The 25,253-nt window shown below is 36.1% G+C and overlaps 2 protein-coding genes across 2 annotated transcripts in view; both read left to right on the forward strand.

The window, feature by feature from the left end:
- The window catches only part of LOC142340305 (GRIP and coiled-coil domain-containing protein 1-like), a 93,702-nt gene extending 72,679 nt beyond the window's left edge, over window positions 1-21,023 (forward strand). Inside the window, exon 3 of the mRNA XM_075390883.1 lies at window positions 18,806-21,023. Within this exon, the coding sequence (XP_075246998.1) occupies window positions 18,806-20,795 (1,990 nt within the window). The 3' untranslated portion in view covers window positions 20,796-21,023. The remainder of the gene's footprint in view (window positions 1-18,805) is intronic.
- A 282-nt stretch (window positions 21,024-21,305) lies between these two features.
- The window catches only part of LOC142340294 (uncharacterized), a 52,005-nt gene continuing 48,057 nt past the window's right edge, over window positions 21,306-25,253 (forward strand). Inside the window, exons 1-2 of the mRNA XM_075390872.1 lie at window positions 21,306-22,747; window positions 23,709-23,895. Of these exons, the coding sequence (XP_075246987.1) occupies window positions 21,741-22,747; window positions 23,709-23,895 (1,194 nt within the window). The 5' untranslated portion in view covers window positions 21,306-21,740. The remainder of the gene's footprint in view (window positions 22,748-23,708; window positions 23,896-25,253) is intronic.

A 25,253-nucleotide genomic window follows, 5' to 3' on the forward strand; every position in this document is an offset into this window, starting at 1 on the left:
AAACGTTCCTGATAATCGATGTGCTGATGCTTTATATACTCTTCGTAATATATCTGCTCTATATGCTTTGTTTGCTTGTTACGCCTTAAAAAATTTAATGACATTTATAGCATCATAAACTCTTTCTTTTGTTTGTTCTAATAATTGAACAATGACCGCTGACGTAGTTTAGTTAGATCGCCCTACGTGCTCTATATGCTTTGTTTGCTTGTTATGTTTTTCAAATTTTGATCCCTTTAGTTCTATACCCACACATACTATATATTTTATATATATATATATATATATATATAAATATATATATATATATATATATATATATATATATATAATATATATATATATATATATATAAAAATAATTAAATAATATAGCTCTGAGTCAGTGCGTTAGGATATCAAAGTTTATTAGATCGATTGATAGCTGTCATCAGTGTTAAGCTGAATGGTTTTTAGTTTAAAAGCTGAATTGAGTATTTAGAATCTGAAACTGCTCAGCAACTCAGAACACTTTGAGACATGGGAAAAATTGTCAATTTCTATCTCTTCTTTTGTTCGTTTTCTGTTTCAACCCCATATGAGTCTAGGGCTTCAACGGCAGCAATCTGCTGGCTATTTTTTTTTCTGGCAGAGTTTCCTAGAGAAGATAGCAAGTACCCCGATTTTAATTGCTGTAAGGGGTTTTTTGTGATTTTGCTAGCAGTGGATTTTAAATTTTTTTTGAAATACTTTACCGTAAACGAAAGATGAAGCAATTATTGGTGATAGGCGCAGATCAATGGTGATAGGGCCCCGACTTTTTTGTGACTTGTTGCTAATTTTTTGGCATGATATTTGCTTCGACTGAGAATGCAGTCGGCTAACTCAGCGATCAGCGCTTGAGAGCTAACGGACTGAAAAGGTCCAAATTTAAATGGCGTACTCTGCATAAATGCATTCAAACTAAGTTGGAATGGATCTTTTTCCGTTCCCTCCCCTCACCACCCAGCTGAGTGTGGTTGCATATTATGTTGCACCCCACAGACGTGCGTGCCATATTTTTACGTAGTGATTTGCTATTTGGCACGTGTTCTTTAAATAGGGGCGCATGACCTACTGGGGGCACAGACGGTAAAGATACTGAGAATCAATTATTGTAGTTCTATTTTTGCGATCTGAAGAGGGCGTAATGGTAGGGAGGTCTCTGTCAGCTTCCCGTTTTCTTTCTTTTACCACGATTTTTTGAAAGTCAAAAATTTTTGTTGAAAATTTGTTAAATTAATTACGTTTATAAACGTTATTATGAACGTTCCTGGTAATCGATGTGCTGATTCTTTATATACTCTTCGTAATATATCTGCTCTATATGCTTTGTTTGCTTGTTACGCCTTAAAAAATATAATGATATTTTTAGCATCATAAACTCTTTCTTCTGTTTGTTCTAATAATTGAACAATGACCACTGACGTAGTTTAGTTAGATCGCCCTACGTGCCTCTTTATGCTTTGTTTGCTTGTTGTTTTTCAAATCTTTGATCTCTTTAGTTCTATACCCACACATATTGTCATAGTGCGTTAGGATATCAAAAATTTATTAGAGCGAATGATAGCTGTCATCAGTAATAAGCTCAATAGGTTTCAGTTTAAAAGCTGAATTGAGAATTTAGAATCTGAAACTGCTCAGCAACTCAGAACACTTTGAGACATGGGAAAAATTGTCAATTTCTATCTCTTCTTTTGTTCGTTTTCTGTTTCAAACCCATAAGTCTAGGGCTTCAACGGCAGCAATCTGTCGGCTATTTTTGTTCTTGCAGAGTTTCATAGAGAAGGTAGCAAGTACCCCGATTTTAATTGCTGTACGGGGTTTTTTGTGATTTTGTTAGCAATGGATTTTAAACTTTTTTATAAAATACTTTACCGTAAACGAAATTGGAAGCTATTATTGGTGATGGGCGCAGATCATGCATTGACTTTTTGTGACTTGTTGCTAATTTTTTGGCATGATATTTGCTTCGATTGAGAATGCAGTCGGCTAACTCAGCGATAAGCGCTTGAGAGCTAACGTACTGAAAAGGTCCAAATTTAGATGTCTTACTCTGCATAAATGCATTCAAACTAAGTTGGAATGGATTTTTTCCTTTTGTCCCCCCCACCACCCAGCTGAGTGTGTTTGCATATTATGTGCACCCCACGGATGCGCCTGCCATATTTTTACGTAGTGATTTGCTATTTGGCACGTGTTCTTTAAATAGGGTCGCATGACCTACTGGGGGCACAGACTGGGGGCACAGAAGATACTGATAATCAACTATTGTAGTTCTATTTTTGTAATGGTAGGGAGGTCTCCGTCAGCTTCCCGTTTTCTTTCTTTTACCACGATTTTTTTTGAAAGTCAAAAAATTTTTGAAAATTTGTTAAATTAATTACGTTTATAACCGTTTTTATAAACGTTCCTGATAATCGATGTGCTGATGCTTTATATACTCTTCGTAATATATCTGCTCTATATGCTTTGTTTGCTTGTTACGCCTTAAAAAATTTACTGATATTTATAGCATCATAAACTCTTTCTTCTGTTTGTTCTAATAATTGAACAATGACCGCTGACGTAGTTTAGTTAGCTTGCCCTACGTGCTCTTGATGCTTTGTTTGATTGTTATGTTTTTCAAATTTTTGATCCCTTTAGTTCTATACCCACACATATTATATAAAAATATATAAATAAATAAATGTATTATATATATATATATATACATATATATATATATATATATATATATACATATATACATATTATATATTTAATATATATATATATATATATATATATATATAATATGTCACTGACTCATAGTGCGTTAGGATATCAAAGTTTATTAGAGCGATTGATAACTGTCATCATTATTAAGCTCAATAGGTTTCAGTTTAAAAGCGGAATTGAGTATTTAGAATCTGAAACTGCTCAGCAACTCAGAGTACTTTGAGACATGGGAAAAAATTGTCAATTTCTATCTCTTCTTTTGTTCGTTTTCTGTTTCAACCCCAAATGAGTCTAGGGCTTCAACGGCAGCAATCTGACGGCTATTTTTCTTGCAGTGTTTCCTAGAGAAGATAGCAAGTACCCCGATTTTAATTGCTGTAAGGGGTTTTTTGTGATTTTGCTAGCAGTGGATTTTGAATTTTTCAAAATACTTTACCGTAAACGAAAGTGGAAGCAATTATTGGTGATAGGCGCAGATCATGCCTTGACTTTTTGTGACTTGTTGCTAATTTTTTGGCATGATATTTGCTTCGATTGAGAATGCAGTCGGCTAACTCAGCGATCAGCGCTTGAGAGCTAACGGACTGAAAAGGTCCAAATTAAAATGGCGTACTCTGCATAAATGCATTCAAACTAAGTTGGAATGGATCTTTTCCGTTTGTCCCCCCCTCACCACCCAGCTGAGTGTGGTTGCATATTATGTGAACCCCACAGACGTGCGTGCCATATTTTTACGTAGTGATTTGCTATTTGGCACGTTCTTTAACTAGGGGCGCATGACCTAATGGGCGCAGACGGTAAAAATACTGAGAATCAATTTTTGTAGTTTTAATTTTGCGATCTGACGAGGCGTAATGGTAGGGAGGTCTCCGCCAGCTTCCCGTTTTCTTTCTTTTACCACGATTTTTTTTGAAAGTCAAGAAATTTTTGAAAATTTGTTAAATTAATTGCGTTTATAACCGTTTTTATAAACGTTCCTGATAATCGATGTGCTGATGCTTTATATACTCTTCGTAATATATCTGCTCTTTATGCTTTGTTTGCTTGTTACGCCTTAAAAAATTTAATGACATTTATAGCATCATAAACTCTTTCTTTTGTTTGTTCTAATAATTGAACAATGACCACTGACGTAGTTTAGTTAGATCGCCCTACGTGCTCGATATGCTTTGTTTGCTTGTTATGTTTTTCAAATTTTTGATCCCTTTAGTTCTATATCCACACATACTATATATTTATATATATATATATATATATATATATATATATATTATATATATATATATATATATATATATATATATATAAAAGTAATTAAATAATATAGCTCTGAGTCAGTGCGTTAGGATATCAAAGTTTATTAGATCGATTGATAGCTGTCATCAGTGTTAAGCTGAATTGTTTTTAGTTTAAAAGCTGAATTGAGTATTTAGAATCTGAAACTGCTCAGCAACTCAGAACACTTTGAGACATGGGAAAAATTGTCAATTTCTATCTCTTCTTTTGTTCGTTTTCTGTTTCAACCCCATATGAGTCTAGGGCTTCAACGGCAGCAATCTGCTGGCTATTTTTTTCTGGCAGAGTTTCCTAGAGAAGATAGCAAGTACCCCGATTTTAATTGCTGTAAGGGGTTTTTTGTGATTTTGCTAGCAGTGGATTTTAATTTTTTTTGAAATACTTTACCGTAAACGAAAGTGGAAGCAATTATTGGTGATAGGCGCAGATCAATGGTGATAGGGCCCCGACTTTTTGTGACTTGTTGCTAATTTTTTGGCATGATATTTGCTTCGATTGAGAATGCAGTCGGCTAACTCAGCGATCAGCGCTTGAGAGCTAACGGACTGAAAAGGTCCAAATTTAAATGGCGTACTCTGCATAAATGCATTCAAACTAAGTTGGAATGGATCTTTTCCGTTCCCCCCCCCCCGCCTCACCACCCAGCTGAGTGTGGTTGCATATTATGTGCACCCCACAGACGTGCGTGCCATATTTTTACGTAGTGATTTGCTATTTGGCACGTGTTCTTTAAATAGGGTCGCATGACCTACTGGGGGCAAAGACGGCACAGACTGGGGGCACAGAAGATACTGATAATCAACTACTGTAGTTCTATTTTTGTAATGGTAGGGAGGTCTCCGTCAGCTTCCCGGTTTCTTTCTTTTACCACGATTTTTTTTGAAAGTCAAAAATTTTTGTAGAAAATTTGTTAAATTAATTACGTTTATCAACGTTTTTATAAACGTTCCTGGTAATCGATGTGCTGACGCTTTTTATACTATTCGTATTATATCTGCTCTATATGCTTTGTTTGCTTGCTACGCCTTTATAAATTTACTGATATTTATAGCATCATAAACTCTTTCTTCTGTTTGTTCTAATAATTGAACAATGACCGCTGACGTAGTTTAGTTAGCTTGCCCTACGTGCTCTTGATGCTTTGTTTGATTGTTATGTTTTTCAAATTTTTGATCCCTTTAGTTCTATACCCACACATATTATATATAAATATATAAATAAATAAATATATTTTATATATATATATATATATATATATATATATATATATATACACATGTATATACATATATATGTAATATGTCACTGAGTCATAGTGCGTTAGGATATCAAAGTTTATTAGAGCGATTGATAGCTGTCATCATTATTAAGCTCAATAGGTTTCAGTTTAAAAGCTGAATTGAGTATTTAGAATCTGAAACTGCTCAGCAACTCAGAACACTTTGAGACATGGGAAAAATTGTCAATTTCTATCTCTTCTTTTGTTCGTTTTTTGTTTCAGCGCCATATGAGTCTAGGGCTTCAACGGCAACAATCTGTCGGCTATTTTTGTTCTTGCAGAGTTTCCTAGAGAAGATAGCAAGTACCCCGATTTTAATTGCTGTAAGGGGTTTGTGATTTTGTTAGCAATAGATTTTAACTTTTTTAAAATACTTTACCGTAAACGAAATTGGAAGCAATTATTGGTGATGGGCGCAGATCATGCATTGACTTTTTGTGACTTGTTGCTGATTTTTTGGCATGATATTTGCTTCGATTGAGAATGCAGTCGGCTAACTCAGCGATCAGCGCTTGAGAGCTAACGGACTAAAAAGGTCCAAATTTAAATGGCCTACTCTGCATAAATGCATTCCAACTAAGTTGGAATGGATCTTTTCCGTTTGTCCCCCCTCACCACCTAGCTGAGTGTGGTTGCATATTATGTGCACCCCACAGACGAGCGTGCCATATTTTTACGTAGTCATTTGCTATTTGGTACGTGTTCTTTAACTAGGGGCGCGTGACCTAATGGGGGCACAGACGGTAAAGATACTGAGAATCAATTATTGTAGTCCTAATTTTGCGATCTGAAGAGGCGTAATGGTAGGGAGGTCTCGTCCGCTTCCCGTTTTCTTTCTTGTACCACGATTTTTTTGCACGATTTTTTTGAAAGTCAAAAATTTTTGTTGAAAATTTGTGAAATTAATTACGTTTATAAACGTTATTATGAACGTTCCTGGTAATCGATGTGCTGATTCTTTATATACTCTTCGTAATATATCTGCTCTATATGCTTTGTTTGCTTGTTACGCCTTAAAAAATATAATGATATTTATAGCATCATAAACTCTTTCTTCTGTTTATTCTAATAATTGAACAATGACCGCTGACGTATTTTAGTTAGCTTGCCCTACGTGCTCTATATGCTTTGTTTTTTGTTGTTTTTCAAATTTTTGATCTCTAGTTCTATCCCCACACATATATTATATAATATATATATATATATATATATATATATATAATATATATATATATAATTTATGTATATATATATTTATATGTATGTATGTATATAATATATATATATATATATATATATATATATATAAATAATATATCACTGAGTCATAGTGCGTTAGGATATCAAAAATTTATTAGAGCGAATGATAGCTGTCTTCAGTATTAAGCTCAATAGTTTGCAGTTTAAAAGCTGAATTGAGTATTTGAAACTGCTCAGCAACTCAGAACACTTTGAGACATGGGAAAAATTGTCAATTTCTATCTCTTCTTTTGTTCGTTTTCTGTTTCAACCCCATATGAGTCTAGCGCTTCAACGGCAGCAATCTGCCGGTTATTTTTTTTTTGCAGATTTTCCTAGAGAAGGTAGCAAGTACCCCGATTTTAATTGCTGTAAGGGGTTTTTGTAATTTTGTTAGCAGTGGATTTTTTAAACTTTACCGTAAACGAAATTGGAAGCATATATTGATGGGGGCAGATCATGCATTGACTTTTTGTGACTCGCTGCTGATTTTTTGACATGATATTTGCTTCGATTGAGAATGAAGTCAGCTAACTTAGCGATCAGCGCTTGAGAGCTAACGGACTGAAAAGGTCCAAATTTAAATGGCCTACTCTGCATAAATGCATTCCAACTAAGTTGGAATGGATCTTTTCCGTTTGTCCCCCCTCACCACCTAGCTGAGTGTGGTTGCATATTATGTGCACCCCACAGACGAGCGTGCCATATTTTTACGTAGTCATTTGCTATTTGGTACGTGTTCTTTAACTAGGGGCGCGTGACCTAATGGGGGCACAGACGGTAAAGATACTGAGAATCAATTATTGTAGTCCTAATTTTGCGATCTGAAGAGGCGTAATGGTAGGGAGGTCTCGTCCGCTTCCCGTTTTCTTTCTTGTACCACGATTTTTTTGAAAGTCAAAAATTTTTGTTGAAAATTTGTGAAATTAATTACGTTTATAAACGTTATTATGAACGTTCCTGGTAATCGATGTGCTGATTCTTTATATACTCTTCGTAATATATCTGCTCTATATGCTTTGTTTGCTTGTTACGCCTTAAAAAATATAATGATATTTATAGCATCATAAACTCTTTCTTCTGTTTATTCTAATAATTGAACAATGACCGCTGACGTATTTTAGTTAGCTTGCCCTACGTGCTCTATATGCTTTGTTTTTTGTTGTTTTTCAAATTTTTGATCTCTAGTTCTATCCCCACACATATATTATATAATATATATATATATATATATATATATAATATATATATATATAATTTATGTATATATATATTTATATGTATGTATGTATATAATATATATATATATATATATATATATATATATATATAATATATCACTGAGTCATAGTGCGTTAGGATATCAAAAATTTATTAGAGCGAATGATAGCTGTCTTCAGTATTAAGCTCAATAGTTTGCAGTTTAAAAGCTGAATTGAGTATTTGAAACTGCTCAGCAACTCAGAACACTTTGAGACATGGGAAAAATTGTCAATTTCTATCTCTTCTTTTGTTCGTTTTCTGTTTCAACCCCATATGAGTCTAGCGCTTCAACGGCAGCAATCTGCCGGTTATTTTTTTTTTTGCAGATTTTCCTAGAGAAGGTAGCAAGTACCCCGATTTTAATTGCTGTAAGGGGTTTTTGTAATTTTGTTAGCAGTGGATTTTTAAACTTTACCGTAAACGAAATTGGAAGCATATATTGATGGGGGCAGATCATGCATTGACTTTTTGTGACTCGCTGCTGATTTTTTGACATGATATTTGCTTCGATTGAGAATGAAGTCAGCTAACTTAGCGATCAGCGCTTGAGAGCTAACGGACTGAAAAGGTCCAAATTTAAATGGCGTACTCTGCATAAATGCATTCAAACTAAGTTGGAATGGATCTTCTCCGTTTGTCCCCCCCCCTCACCACCCAGCTGAGTGTGGTTGCATATTATGTGCACCCATCAGACGCGCGTGCCATATTTTTACGTAGTTATTTGCTATTTGGCACGTGTTCTTTGACTAGGGGCGCATGACCTACTGGGGGCACAGACGGTAAAGATACTGAGAATTAATTATTGTAGTTCTATTTTTGCGATTCGAAGGGGCGCAATGGTAGGTGTCAGGTTTTAGCTTGCCCTACGTGCTCTATATGCTTTGTTTTTTGTTGTTTTTCAAATTTTTGATCTCTAGTTCTATCCCCACACATATATTATATAATATATATATATATATATATATAATATATATATATATATATATATATATATATATATATTTATGTATATATATTTATATGTATGTATGTATATAATATATATATATATATATATATATATATATATATATATAAATAATATATCACTGAGTCATAGTGCGTTAGGATATCAAAAATTTATTAGAGCGAATGATAGCTGTCTTCAGTATTAAGCTCAATAGTTTGCAGTTTAAAAGCTGAATTGAGTATTTGAAACTGCTCAGCAACTCAGAACACTTTGAGACATGGGAAAAATTGTCAATTTCTATCTCTTCTTTTGTTTATTTTCTGTTTCAGCCCATATGAGTCTAGCGCTTCAACGGCAGCAATCTGCCGGCTATTTTTCTTGCAGAGTTTTCTAGAGAAGGCAGCAAGTACCCCGATTTTAATTGCTGTAAGGGGTTTTTTGTGATTTTGTTAGCAGTGGATTTTGACTTTTTTTAAAATACTTTACTGTAAACGAAATTGGAAGCAATTATTGGTGATGGGCGCAGATCATGCATTGACTTTTTTTGACTTGTTGCTGATTTTTTGGCATGATATTTGCTTCGATTGAGAATGCAGTCGGCTAACTCAGCGATCAGCGCTTGAGAGCTAACGGACTAAAAAGGTCCAAATTTAAATGGCCTACTCTGCATAAATGCATTCCAACTAAGTTGGAATGGATCTTTTCCGTTTGTCCCCCCTCACCACCCAGCTGAGTGTGGTTGCATATTATGTGCACCCATCAGACGCGCGTGCCATATTTTTACGTAGTTATTTGCTATTTGGCACGTGTTCTTTGACTAGGGGCGCATGACCTACTGGGGGCACAGACGGTAAAGATACTGAGAATTAATTATTGTAGTTCTATTTTTGCGATTCGAAGGGGCGCAATGGTAGGTGTCAGGTTTTAGCTTGCCCTACGTGCTCTATATGCTTTGTTTTTTGTTGTTTTTCAGATTTTTGATCTCTAGTTCTATCCCCACACATATATTATATATATATATATATATATATATATATATATATAATATATATATATATATATATATATATATATATAATTTATGTATATATATATTTATATGTATGTATGTATGTATATAATATATATATATATATATATATATATATAAATAATATATCACTGAGTCATAGTGCGTTAGGATATCAAAAATTTATTAGAGCGAATGATAGCTGTCTTCAGTATTAAGCTCAATAGTTTGCAGTTTAAAAGCTGAATTGAGTATTTGAAACTGCTCAGCAACTCAGAACACTTTGAGACATGGGAAAAATTGTCAATTTCTATCTCTTCTTTTGTTTATTTTCTGTTTCAGCCCATATGAGTCTAGCGCTTCAACGGCAGCAATCTGCCGGCTATTTTTCTTGCAGAGTTTTCTAGAGAAGGCAGCAAGTACCCCGATTTTAATTGCTGTAAGGGGTTTTTTGTGATTTTGTTAGCAGTGGATTTTGACTTTTTTTAAAATACTTTACTGTAAACGAAATTGGAAGCAATTATTGGTGATGGGCGCAGATCATGCATTGACTTTTTGTGACTTGTTGCTGATTTTTTGGCATGATATTTGCTTCGATTGAGAATGCAGTCGGCTAACTCAGCGATCAGCGCTTGAGAGCTAACGGACTAAAAAGGTCCAAATTTAAATGGCCTACTCTGCATAAATGCATTCCAACTAAGTTGGAATGGATCTTTTCCGTTTGTCCCCCCTCACCACCCAGCTGAGTGTGGTTGCATATTATGTGCACCCCACAGACGAGCGTGCCATATTTTTACGTAGTCATTTGCTATTTGGTACGTGTTCTTTAACTAGGGGCGCGTGACCTAATGGGGGCACAGACGGTAAAGATACTGAGAATCAATTATTGTAGTTCTAATTTTGCGATCTGAAGAGGCGTAATGGTAGGGAGGTCTCGTCCGCTTCCCGTTTTCTTTCTTGTACCACGATTTTTTTGAAAGTCAAAAATTTTTGTTGAAAATTTGTGAAATTAAATACGTTTATAAACGTTATTATGAACGTTCCTGGTAATCGATGTGCTGATTCTTTATATACTCTTCGTAATATATCTGCTCTATATGCTTTGTTTGCTTGTTACGCCTTAAAAAATATAATGATATTTATAGCATCATAAACTCTTTCTTCTGTTTATTCTAATAATTGAACAATGACCGCTGACGTATTTTAGTTAGCTTGCCCTACGTGCTCTATATGCTTTGTTTTTTGTTGTTTTTCAAATTTTTGATCTCTAGTTCTATCCCCACACATATATATATATATATATATATATATATATATATATATATATATGTATATAATATATATATATATATATATATATATATATATAATTTATGTATATATATATTTATATGTATGTATGTATATAATATATATATATATATATATATATATATATATATATATAAATAATATATCACTGAGTCATAGTGCGTTAGGATATCAAAAATTTATTAGAGCGAATGATAGCTGTCTTCAGTATTAAGCTCAATAGTTTGCAGTTTAAAAGCTGAATTGAGTATTTGAAACTGCTCAGCAACTCAGAACACTTTGGGACATGGGAAAAATTGTCAATTTCTATCTCTTCTTTTGTTCGTTTTCTGTTTCAACCCCATATGAGTCTAGCGCTTCAACGGCAGCAATCTGCCGGTTATTTTTTTTTTCTTGCAGATTTTCCTAGAGAAGGTAGCAAGTACCCCGATTTTAATTGCTGTAAGGGGTTTTTGTAATTTAGTTAGCAGTGGATTTTTTAAACTTTACCGTAAACGAAATTGGAAGCATATATTGATGGGGGCAGATCATGCATTGACTTTTTGTGACTCGCTGCTGATTTTTTGACATGATATTTGCTTCGATTGAGAATGAAGTCAGCTAACTTAGCGATCAGCGCTTGAGAGCTAACGGACTGAAAAGGTCCAAGTTTAAATGGCGTACTCTGCATAAATGCATTCAAACTAAGTTGGAATGGATCTTTTCCGTTTGTCGCCCCCCTCACCACCCAGCTGAGTGTGGTTGCATATTATGTGCACCCCACAGACGAGCGTGCCATATTTTTTACGTAGTCATTTGCTATTTGGTACGTGTTCTTTAACTAGGGGCGCGTGACCTAATGGGGGCACAGACGGTAAAGATACTGAGAATCAATTATTGTAGTTCTAATTTTGCGATCTGAAGAGGCGTAATGGTAGGGAGGTCTCGTCCGCTTCCCGTTTTCTTTCTTGTACCACGATTTTTTTGAAAGTCAAAAATTTTTGTTGAAAATTTGTGAAATTAAATACGTTTATAAACGTTATTATGAACGTTCCTGGTAATCGATGTGCTGATTCTTTATATACTCTTCGTAATATATCTGCTCTATATGCTTTGTTTGCTTGTTACGCCTTAAAAAATATAATGATATTTATAGCATCATAAACTCTTTCTTCTGTTTATTCTAATAATTGAACAATGACCGCTGACGTATTTTAGTTAGCTTGCCCTACGTGCTCTATATGCTTTGTTTTTTGTTGTTTTTCAAATTTTTGATCTCTAGTTCTATCCCCACACATATATATAATATATATATATATATATATATATATATATATATATATATAATATATATATATATATATATATATAATTTATGTATATATATTTTTATATGTATGTATGTATATAATATATATATATATATATATATATATATATATATATATAAATAATATATCACTGAGTCATAGTGCGTTAGGATATCAAAAATTTATTAGAGCGAATGATAGCTGTCTTCAGTATTAAGCTCAATAGTTTGCAGTTTAAAAGCTGAATTGAGTATTTGAAACTGCTCAGCAACTCAGAACACTTTGAGACATGGGAAAAATTGTCAATTTCTATCTCTTCTTTTGTTCGTTTTCTGTTTCAACCCCATATGAGTCTAGCGCTTCAACGGCAGCAATCTGCCGGTTATTTTTTTTCTTGCAGATTTTCCTAGAGAAGGTAGCAAGTACCCCGATTTTAATTGCTGTAAGGGGTTTTTGTAATTTTGTTAGCAGTGGATTTTTTAAACTTTACCGTAAACGAAATTGGAAGCATATATTGATGGGGGCAGATCATGCATTGACTTTTTGTGACTCGCTGCTGATTTTTTGACATGATATTTGCTTCGATTGAGAATGAAGTCAGCTAACTTAGCGATCAGCGCTTGAGAGCTAACGGACTGAAAAGGTCCAAGTTTAAATGGCGTACTCTGCATAAATGCATTCAAACTAAGTTGGAATGGATCTTTTCCGTTTGTCCCCCCCCCTCACCACCCAGCTGAGTGTGGTTGCATATTATGTGCACCCATCAGACGCGCGTGCCATATTTTTACGTAGTTATTTGCTATTTGGCACGTGTTCTTTGACTAGGGGCGCATGACCTACTGGGGGCACAGACGGTAAAGATACTGAGAATTAATTATTGTAGTTCTATTTTTGCGATTCGAAGGGGCGCAATGGTAGGTGTCAGGTTTTTAAGAAGCGAAATAACATTTTCTCCAGCATTACGAACCGCAGTGCAGAAGGGGATGCCAAACTGGCACCATTGCACTCTTTAAATGACACCGCGGCGGCAGATGCAAAATAATAAAAAAATAAAGAAAAGGGAAAGCAGAACTGCACGCTGTGTTATCTTGAATGGTAAAAGTATTATTGTGAAATAGTTTCAACGTATAATAGCACCAACATTATCACAACTTTTGGGAGAAATTTGCTGTGTTAGAATCTAGGTGGCTGCTTCATATACCTTCGAAGAAAGTAATAAACAATTGTAAACAAAGCCGTGAAAAAATCGGATTTTTTTACCAGCTTAATCTACGCTTGCTAAAGCAAAAAAAAGGGAGTCACTACCGCCATATAAATACGGCGGGCACCCAGAATTTGCCACAAGCTGTTACAGGGATGCTCGAATCGCCTAACTTGGCACACAAGGCATGGCCTAAAAATTGAACACTACATTCTGTAGGGTAATCTCAGAGAGTGAAATTTTATCTCTGAAGTTAGGAGCTATCATTTGGACGTTCGCAGTTGTATCAGCATTATTTGTTAATTTATCCGAACTTCAATAGAGCTTTAAGTAGTTTAACACTTTGATTTTGTAAAGAGTTTGTCAGAATATTTGATTTAATTTTACGTAGAGAACAAACTTTGCTGTTTATATCTAGTTTTGTACCTACAATCTGAAAATGGACAGAACTCGTTAAGTACTGGCGATGAGTGTAAGGTGTTATAAGACTCCAAAGCAAACTTGAGCAGGTCATAAATGTATGCCTTCCGAACAGTAAGAACTTGATATTTTTCAAATGGTTTTTCAGCGCTTCCCCTGGAGAGACATTTTCCAAGTGACTGTTCAGCGCTTTCCCCTGGAGAGTAATACAGCGTAGAAACTTTTTTGTCAACGTTTAAGAGGGTCGAGAGTCATTTTGGAGAAGCCACCCTGGATTTAATTTTTGGCTTAATATAGAAATAGAATTTTAGTAGAACATATTTTTTGTCAATATATACACCTAGGTATTTAGTTATGTTCTTGATCTCTATCTCGGTCTCTTGAACAGATAGAGCTGTTGCCATATTTAGGGAGCATTGCAACTCTGTTTCAGTTAGGTTCAAAGAGAGATGGTTGCTAATGAGGCAATTGTTAATGATTTTCAACTCCTGTTGAATTTCACTGGTTATCGTTTATGTGAAACAAGAGAGAAGTATAGTTAGCGTAATGAAAAACTTTTGACAGAGTGCAATGATGACTTACGTCATGTATGTATATTAAAAACAAGAGGGGCCCCAAGAATTTGCCCTAAGGGACACCACAGGAGACTTCGCACAAGATCTGATTGGATGTCTCCAATGGGTGCTTTTTGTTTACTTTCAGCAAAATAATCTTTAAGCAGCTTCAAACAAGGACCAGTTATGACATATACCTAGTTTTTGCGCCAAATGACTGATTCATGGTATCGAATGCTTTTTCAAATAATGATAACATGTTGAAGGGACGTTCTACGATCAAGCGTGAGTCGTATGTTTTCGGTAAATTCCGCGATTGTACCAACAGTTGAATGTTTTGGACGGAAACTGAATTGAAGTTCAGACAGAATTTTTATTTAAGTTAAGTAAGTCTAAAAAATTATTGTATATGACCCTTCCAATTATCTTACTGACGCACGAAAGAATTGCTATTGGTCGATAGTTATTAATATCAAATTTCGATAAACATTCATGTACGGGAATAATTTTGGCCAGTTTGTACACTCTGGGGGAAAATCACTTCCCTGAAACATTTGGAAAAAAATGTAAGCTTTCAACAAAAAATTAGACATCTTGAAGATCAGTTGTAGACGAGCTGATAATTGGTTGTAATTTCAATAGAAATAATGGACTCAACTTGCACGTAGATTGAGAAAGGCTTGAGCTAACTTCAATCAGACTTAGGCTTACGGTATTAAAGCCTTTCGACAGTCTTCCTACAATGCTACTGTAAAAATTGTTCAACTCACTTGCTATTTCTCACTTATTCTGAATTGACAATCCATTAATTATAATATCATATGGTTTTTTCAAGCTTTATCCGTAAATTAATTAATGACTTAACATTTTTCCCGGCTTTCAAAAAAAATTTTTAGTTTCGGAATAATCCGTTTTGCTTTTCTTGAGCGGCTGTTACTTTGTTTCGCAAAACTTGCATTCGTGGTTTACTGAGTCGTCGAAACAATCAGTAAGAAGTTTTGCTGCAATACGGTCTTTTTGTACTAGACAGATTCTTAATGTAATTATCAGACCACGGACAAGGCGATTTCTTTAATTTTTTTTCGAAAATGCTTTAGGAGCAAATAAGTTAAGCGAATCTGTCATAGTCTTGTTCAAATTTGATGCGCTGATTGTTTACTTCGGTTGTACCAAACACAGACTGAATTTTAGAGTTAAGCATGGAAAGGAACATTTGTTTTTTATTTGACCTAAGAAATTTTAGGTTGCGCCTACTGTTAGTGGGTGGCGGGGTTGCGCGAAATGTAAAGCATAATTCAATTGGATAACGGTCAATTATATTAACCTTATGTACAACAGTCTCCAAAGTTTGGTCAAAATAATATTTTTCCGCAACACGATCAAGGAGAGATCTTGAATTGTCAGTTTCTCGAGTGGTTTCGGCAATAAGTTGTCCAAAACTACTGCTTTCAATGATGTTTAGGTAGTCCAGGATGGTTGAAGACTTTGAAAGTAAATTTAGATTAAAGTTACGTATTATGATCGGGTAACAGGAATGGTTGTTCAGCAGTGCCATAAATTTATCAAACTCATTACACAACTCTTTGACGTTAGATGATGGCGAGTGATAAAAAACTGTTGAAAGAACAATTTTGCGATAGAGAGCTCTAGATGTAGACTTTCAGCAGCTTTGATTGTGCAATAGTCTTTTAAATCTTAGTTGATTGATTCAAAGAGGAAGACGACAATCTCGCCGCCTTGTTTTCCTAAGTTTTGTTAGAAATCGCTGATATCCTGGTATATAGTAGTGCTCCACCAATTCATTTTCTGTTAACCAAGTTTCAGTCAAACGGATGACACTTTCCTTAACAAAACAACTATTTAGGTTTTGTCTATATTGTCCCTTTACTGAAAACTATAAGGGTCATCAACTGATGCTGCTCAACTTTCTATAAAACTGCTTGCTTGCTTGATGCCGACTGATCAATAGCCATATTTTCATCTTCGGATAGAAGAGATATGTGAACAAATCTCTTCTCCGCTTGCTGAAACCTGGAACCGGTGTTCGGTTCAAATTGAATACTGGAAATTTGCTCTGCTTTCCTCCTTGTGGCACGTTAGAAACTTCCAATGCTTTTAATTCATCATTCGACTTGATCTCCTTTGCTTTGGGACCTTCTATGCTCCGATTGAACGCGTAAAGTTTTTACTTTTTCATGACAACCGGGTCTCCTTTTTCGACCGATTTTTGCATGATCTCTCGGTCAATTGGGTTCAGGTGCTCCTCAACCATCACTGGTTTTCCTTCACTATTTGCAATTTCTCGCAGCCATGATTTTCATTGCCAAACAAGATCTCAGTGATCATGATGCACAAATTTTACGGTAACGGGGACGACTTGACCATTTTGCCAAAGATGACAAGCTGCAATATTGTGCTCACTTATACCCACCTGTAAGATTTCTATTCATAATGGACAGCGTTGTGGACATGGAACTTGTTTGTGTTTCAATAGTTGAGAATACAAGGCAAGTTTTTTGAGAATACCGCTCAAGTTCTCGAGTCTTCTCGTGCAGGTCTTGGATGCCTTTCGAAGAATTTCGTCTAAGTCTAGTTCCTTATATTCCATTAGTTTGTTCTGTTTCTCCTTAGTTTCGACTAGACTGCAAAATTTGCCCGATGCTTATTGAGAAGTAACATCGCAGCGTTGATCACTTCATCATTTGAGTTTGAAACACAAGATGAATTATCAGTCATTTTAATGAAACTATTGAATAAGTTTATCACAACAATTAGGCTAACATATGTTCCGGATGTGAACTTCGTTTCGGAAATTGACTTCTATATTGGAATGTAACGTTTTGAATGCGCTTAGTTTTCTTATTTACAGTAGTAGTTAGTAAGCTCTGATAATCTATAGACTATTTTTAAACCTATTTTTAAACCTATTTTTAAACTGATTTTTCTCCCTATCCCCATCTAATGCTACCCCCACTACCATCCACTCCTCTCCACCCGATTACCCACCCGCCAATACGCACTCATCTGCATAACCTTTCCCCGTCATCTCGTACTCCTCCACCCCCTATTATACAAAAGTGAGAGATACAGGTCGATGTTTGAGAGATGTCACCCGTTTGAAGAAGCTAATTAGTTTTTCAAATTTCATCCTGGAAAAAGTGTTTTCATAAAATTTAATGTGTGTCCCCCTTTCCCCCCTTTTGTTTAAGTTCTTCCGCTTCTTAGAAATGTTTCATTTGTTAAATATCGTAAAAGTTCAATTTTCTTTCATAACTAATAGAATATGTCCTGATTAATTGCCCTCGAACGATGTTCGTAGAAAATATTGTAAACGTGTTGGTCTCTTTCATGCTAATTTTTGGCTTAACAGTTCTTGCGCTTTTTTTAGAACATTCTTTGACTTCTCAAGTGACTTTTTCACGCTTTAGTTCTTCATTTTTGAGTGATATCTATTGTTCTCACTATGAAGTAAAGCTTGCTGCTAATGTAAAGTCGGTTACAGCATAGAAAAAAGAAGGTCGGGCAGGTCCATGGTTTGAATCCCGGCGTGGTCAACAATTTTTGCACCCATAATGAAAAATTTATCTAGGCTACAGCCCGCTGAATTAAATTTCCTCGCCTGTTGTTCGAGAGCAATTCGTCCGACATTAGTCTTCTTATAGGCTATAATTCATGCAAAGATTCAATTATGCGTCTTAGATTGATTGATAAGTTTTTTCTATAATTTTTGTGGATTTTTTGTTTTTAGAGGTATTGAAAAAATAGCTCTTTATTTTACCATCTGTTTGTTACGCGCTTTAATTTGTATGTAACCTGTGAAATTTTTTGTCAATATTGGTAACGCTCTGATTTTGCTATGAAAGTGTTTCTGTTTCATATTGGCCAAATATTGTCTGCAAGTTGTTCAGAAAGTTATCACCAAAATTCTTTAATTGGATTATTGTTTCAATGCTTTATAGTATATTGCCATTTTTGTGTAATTTTGGAAAAAGTTACATCTAATTGAAATTTTTTTCCTTATGTACAAATTAGGTTATGGAAACCTATCATGGAGGTACTTTAAATTCAGTAAAATTTGATACAATAAATTAATTTTTGTCCAAAACAAAAGCAATAATTTGTACATTTACCCTACACTCCCATTGGCATGGTATTTATATCTTTATATTTATACGTCTTTGGAATTCAAGTGTTCTTTTTTAAATCAGGTTACAAGAAAATTCCTCTAAATTTGCATTATAAGTGGTTCCGTTTTAGCCCGCAAGTAGTGAGTTCGAATAACGAAGGAGACTGGACAGCAGACAAGAGGCCCTCTTCTGCTGCTAGTGAAGAAAATGAAGGCCCAGACAAAGTTGCGGCTCATGTCGAGCGGCCCCAGTTGCCCAAACCACCTTCTGAAACAAGTTGTAGCAATTCTAACTTAGTCACTGTTGGTTCAGAAGGTTATCTCAATCGCTTAACATCCCTGACGAATGCTTTCAATTTACTTTCGAAAGAGAAAACGAGACTAGAAGAAGCTTATGTTAAAGACAAAAAAGGGATGAGAGAAGAATTTGACAAGAACGTTAATGAGTTAAGCGACAGGTTAGAAGACATGAACTCACTGAATGAAAAGTTGGAGACTCAAATTAGGGAACTGAAGTCAAAAGTACGTGAACAACAATCTGCACTTGATGAACAGAATGAAACCAGCTCTATCATGTTGAAAGAACTCCAAATTTTGTTATCAGAGGAGCGGCAGAAAGTTACAAAGCAACATGCAAGAATCCAGGACCTGGAGGGAACTCTGACGAACGAAAGGGCTTTGAAAAGTGAAGCTCTCAAGTATCAGTCGAAAGTGGCATCTTTGGAGAAAGAGCTGGAAGAAGTTGCTGTTAGGCTGAAGGCCTCAGAGACAAAAGCGAACGAAACGCCGCACATGATCACAGAACTTCAGAAAGAAATGCAAGAAATCAGAGCGTCACATAAAGTTGCCTTAATTGCAGAGCAAAATAAAGCGAAAGAGGCAGAATTGCATGCACAGTCGGTAGAAGAGAGTGCTGAAGAGAGAATTTGCAATTTGGAATCAAAGTTGTCTCAGTTCACAGAAACATTGTCGCAATACGAATCGGTTAGAGTTGAAAGCTCAACCGCAATTAATAGCTTGAAAGAAAGGGTAGCTCAATTGGATTTGGAAAATACATTGCTTTCCCAAGCTATGGGTAAGCAATCTCAGCCAGATTCGAATCTGAGCGTGGAAGGTATCGAGTTTGAATTGCAGCGCTACAGGGAACTTTACAAGGTTGCCAGAACGAAGGCCGGGTTGAGTGTCTTAGATGATATTAACGAAGATAATAGTGAAAATTCGTATAAAGCGTCTTATGATAAAGCTGTGGCAGAATTGAGTCAGCTTAAAGAGGAATTCGAGCGGTACAAAAGTAGGGCTCAGAATTTGCTTCGAAGCAAGGTACGTGACGGAGAAAATGCGGAAATTGAGCGTCAGAAAGGTGTTATAAAGTCACTGAAAACGGATCTCAATGCTTTGCACGACAAAAAGACAGAACTTGAAAATGAGGTGAAAAGTACAAAAGAGATATACGAAATGCAGATTAAAGTACTCAAGCAAGAGCATTCAACTGACATGGAAAAACGTGAAAGAGAGCACACTTATGCTTTGAAAGAACTGGAGGAAGCATTAGTTAAACAGCGAGAAAGAATGGCAGATCTACTATGTGAGAAGGAAAAGGAAATAAATGAATTACATCATCATCCGCAAGGTCACTTCTCATTGGAGAAACTGTCACCCAACTTAAATGCCAGAGCTACCTCAGACGACAGTTTAGATACTGTTAATGATTCAGTTTTTGCAGCATCAGGCAGTCCTACCAGTAATATTCCCCAATTTCCCATGCACGTACGAGAAACTCTTGCTAGGAAAGAAGCGGAGTTAAAACAAGCAAAGAAAGAGAGAGTAGAGGCACAAAAATTGCTCAAGTCTTTCAGTGAAAACGCTATGATGAAAGAAATGAAATTTCAGGAAGAGCTTGAGTCTTTGTCCAATCAGATTATTATGTTTAGGCTCCGCGAATCACGCGAAGGTAGTAATATCGAGTATGTGAAGAATGTAATGCACAGGTTCTTGCTTTGTACTGCGTCTTCAGATGCGAGGAACAGTATGTTAGATGCACTGTTGACTGCTCTCCATTTCACATCTGCAGAGCAGCTTGCCGTCAAAAAAGCACAGGCATCATCAAAATGGTTCACGTGAAAGTCATCTTTTCATGTATTTTAAAGGGTTTCTGTTAAGCGCACTAGAATAGAAATGGCGTAAAGCTGTAACATTTATGGTTGTGAATTTGTATTTTCTCAATATATAATATGTACATTTGGTGCTATCCTAGTTTAACATTCCTGATTTTGAATTGCTTTCAAACGAAGTTTGTAGCAATTATGTTAGTCCTGCTGGCCTTTTCTATGCGATTTTTCGCTTAACCGATTTTTTGTCTGACCCATTTGACTTTTCGTCCTCATAAACAGGTAGCGGGCATCAATTCTCAGAGCCTTTCAGCTCACTAGTCTCCAAGTATGCGATTCGCAGAAACTGTTTTGGAGACTTATACTGTAATTGGAGACTTTTACTTATAATTAAGCTCATGGTGTGAAGGGCGGTTCTTAGAGGTTGACCCCCCATCCCCACCCCTGAACAGCCTCCCTCCCCCATCCCCCCCACTGTTGCGCCACCACCCCCCCCCCATCACCCCCCTCCCCCCGCTGCGCTCACCTCACGCCCCTTCAATAAAGCTAAAGCTAGTCTCTCTAAACCGTGGCTAGCTACTGACGAAGCCAACCGCTCGCCGGTCGTTTGAAAACAATTAGCCGGACGTTAGTTGGTTATGTTCATTCATTGTAGAGTGGCCTTTGTTCTCAATTGAAATTCTTTGGATGAATTTTTGGCTGCATGCTGTATACAATTGTAGCGAAAGTTGACTTCATTCTTTTTGCACTAAGTTTAGTAAGAGTGTTAAAAGTAAGTTGACTTGGAGGTGGTACATTATTCTACTTAGTTTCAGATCATATTATTTAATTGGGTTCTCAAGCAGATGTATGCATACAGATGCAATAAAATAACGTAACTGAATGTTTCAAATGTCGAAGAAAGCATTCAATTTCAAATCAAAAGTTTTTGTGACAAGTTAACTTCAATTGATAGACAATGGGAACCCTTCAGAAGGGGACATTTGCGCCTCCTGGGCGTGTACCCAATGCAGCCTTGATCTCAAATCAGTTTATCAATACAAATAGCCCATCGGGATCTCTTTCCCGACCAGTTGGAACAATCGATTCAACTAACTCAACTCACACTCTCGAAAACACTGCCGATTGTGTGCCAACATTAGCTAGAACTAGGTTCGGAAGCGAAATCTCTTCAGAGATCCAACAGGGTAATCCCTACCAGGGCAGTCCAGCTCATCAGATGCAGTCATCCAACCCTGCAATGCTTGGACCTCCGCCTGTTGGAGTACATAGAGGAGGAATGTTCCCCTTGTCGGTGGGAGCTCAACAGAAATGGGGTGAAAGTGAAACTGCAGCAGGGGCAATTTATGGGAGTGCGATATCTTCGCAACAAATAGAGTCAATTCCAATGCGATCAATGGCTGCCTTCAATGAAAGTGGGGAAGAGAGGAGAGTTATGAACTCAACAACTGCTCTTTCAGTTGCAAGTGGATCCGTTATACCGTCACTGAGTGGCACTGGAACTGGTCCGCCTGGATTTACTCAACCTCCTTTTTTGGGTTACGCCTCCTCGAACGCACCGCCTGCGTCTAAATCAGTATCTGCGCTTTATGCAATGCTCTTCACACTAATTGGCCTAGTACTACTTTTCGCAAAATTGTTTTCACGTGCAGGAATGCGTGATTTGTACATCGACATTTTCGCTGTTTATATGTTTGGATTCGGTTTTGTAGCATGTCTTTATCTGTGTGTAGTGAATTTTTTCACAAGACGCACAACGTCGGCAATGAATCAGCAGATGATGAATGATCAACAAACTCAGTTACTCTATTCAGGAAGCAACAATGGAGACGGGTCCAACAGTGGACTTCTTACTGATGACACCAATGGGACCTTCTACTCTAAAGCTGCCCTCGTGTGCTTCTTCTTATTCGCATTTATTCACATTGTGTTGTCAACGGTGGAACAGCTGCACTCACAAGTAGAGTAAGTGAAGTACCTACTACTGCACGTTATTACAAAACAATGAAATCGAGCTCGGTTATTGGAATCAATGGAGGCTATTTTCCGGCAATCTGCCGGCCGAGTATGTTTGATTGATTTATATCAAGTCCCATGGGTTGCTGAGGCATGTCCATGGACTGCGAGGCATGGCCAATTCCGTTCATTTCATGTTTAAGCGAATAAGAAACTTGCGCGTCCCATTTATCTTTGCTTACAGCATTTTTTCAGCAATTCATTCTACTAATTTTCCTACTTTCGACTTGTTCGGCTAATGACGTGTGCTTATATTCTGGACACCGTCGGTGAGTTTAGTTAATTATATCTTTTGCGGTAATTGGACAGTAGATCGAAAGCAGAAAAATTGGGAGAAGAGATCTAATATTAATCTCTTCTCATTGGCTGAAATTAAGTGTTATTTGTTAGCTGACTTAAAATTGCCGCATCTGGCCATGCCTCGCGAGCCATGGTCATCCCTTAGCATACCGGGGAATTTGATTTGAATATCGGAACCGAACAAAATATCAAGACCGAACACGTTATGCGCGGTAATTGAAGTGAGCGCTTAAATCTGATTGGCTAATATGCAATTTGAATAATTTGTTTTTCGATCTATTGTCCTAGCACCATCTTTTGAACATTACGTTGCAAAATTTTGCGCTAAAGGCACAGCTTTTCCGAACAACAGTGACAATTAGCCTATCTAAAAGTCATGTCTCAATTCTTTTAATTACTTAAACAAATTAGAAATCAAATTTTCTGGAGCGACTTCTTAATTTGTCTTTATAATCGACAATTAGCAATTCGAGGGCCTTCTATGCTTGTTTACAAATACGGCTTTTTGATTTAACGCTTAATTGTAACGTTAGGAGCAACCGTGGAAAACAATGATAAATCATTATATGTTTTTGGTTTACGCGATATGAGTGTAATTGACATGTTTCAGTGTGTCCTGTTTCTTGATACTTCGTTTGGTGGTAGAGGTATTGCAAGTTCTCTTCCTGTTCGCTCAAGTCCTCCTTATAGTCCTCTTCTCAAGAGACTATATTCTCTCTCTGTCCGGACTGGCCAGGATGTCCATCAGTCACGCAATTGCTGCCAACTCATTCTACTGGCTACTCTCACTTTCAAAGGTAATCTCTCTCACTTTCTGCCTTTCCTTTTTGTCGACAATGGAGAATATGTACAACTCCTAAGATAAATGGCTCCGTTGTCTGCTTCGTCTTTTAATTTACTTTCTTCTTTTTTGCTATCGATAGCGGCTTAACTAAGCCTGTGTAACTCTAATTCAAGGTTATTTGAGAACAACTAATAAAAGCAGAATTTCAAAATCTCAGAATTTAATAAATTGGAGAAATCTCTTTAAAAATGCATCTCTTTGAATTTATTGCCGCTATTTGCTCGCAATCTCCGGTCTATGTTCCCATGAGTTGATTCGTAGTTATTTTGACCTGTTTCTTTTTGTGTGCTTCACCACAATATTTTTTGCAAATGTTTTTTTAAAAATTATTTTCCTGCAAAGAACTGTTTTTAGATTTTACAAAGAGCCGAGGACTAAATATTTGACTGGCCGTGGGATTATTAAGAGTATCTTATGTTTGGTAGCCACAAAATTTTGACTGAATAGCGTGCGTTAAAATATGATTAGGATATTTTGCTACGGCTCTCGAAGAGGAGTATCGATGGAGCGTCTGTTTTGATCGACAATTTCTGTAGATTGTTTAAAACAGTATGTTAATGTCAATACCGTACGTGAGTACTGAGTGTTTTGGTCAAACGGTTGAACGAATTGAAGAGCAGAGAGAAGAGGTAATGATTTGTCGTTCATGTCTCGTTTTTGAGAGATAACGGGAAAAGTAGGTGAGAAAAAAATAGCTAAGTGAGCAAAATATTTTGATCACGTGGTGCTTTTTTGAAGCAGTCTTTTCTAGAAGTTACTTACTTGAGTAACGCAGTTTTTCTAAACCATATTAACATGTGACTGTTCGTTTGCAAGATTTGTTGAATATCCTAATCATATTTTAGATTATATGCAGCCTTGAGCTATTTTTGTCATTTTGCCGTTTGGGGCGGTTTTTTATTTACTTGTTTGCTCTCTTTTTCAATGCTATGACGGCTACGTTTCTGCCAGCTATGTTTCTTCTTTCTCTTCCTTTCTCTCTTCTTGTTTTTGGCTTTCTTTTCTCTTTTTTCCACTTTCTTTCCTATTTTTTCCCATTTTTTTTTTACTTTTTTCTTTCGTTGTGGTCTCTCTTGTTCTTTTCTTTCTTTTCTCGTTTTCTTTCTCTTTCTTTTCCCTTTCTCTGTTTGCTCTTTCTTTTTTCACTTTCTTTTCTCATTTTGTTCTCACATTTTTTTCTCATCTTTTCTCTTTCATCTGTTTCCTTCTGTCCTTTTTTCCTTTCACTCTTTCTATCCGTTTCTTCTATCTCTGTCTTTTTCTCTTTTCTCCCTTTCACTTTTTCCCTTTTTGTCTCCTTTTTTCTTTCGT

Source organism: Convolutriloba macropyga, chromosome 1 (genome assembly GCF_964194025.1).
Source record: "Convolutriloba macropyga chromosome 1, txConMacr16.3, whole genome shotgun sequence".
In the NCBI taxonomy this organism is placed as follows: Eukaryota; Metazoa; Xenacoelomorpha; order Acoela; family Convolutidae; genus Convolutriloba; species Convolutriloba macropyga.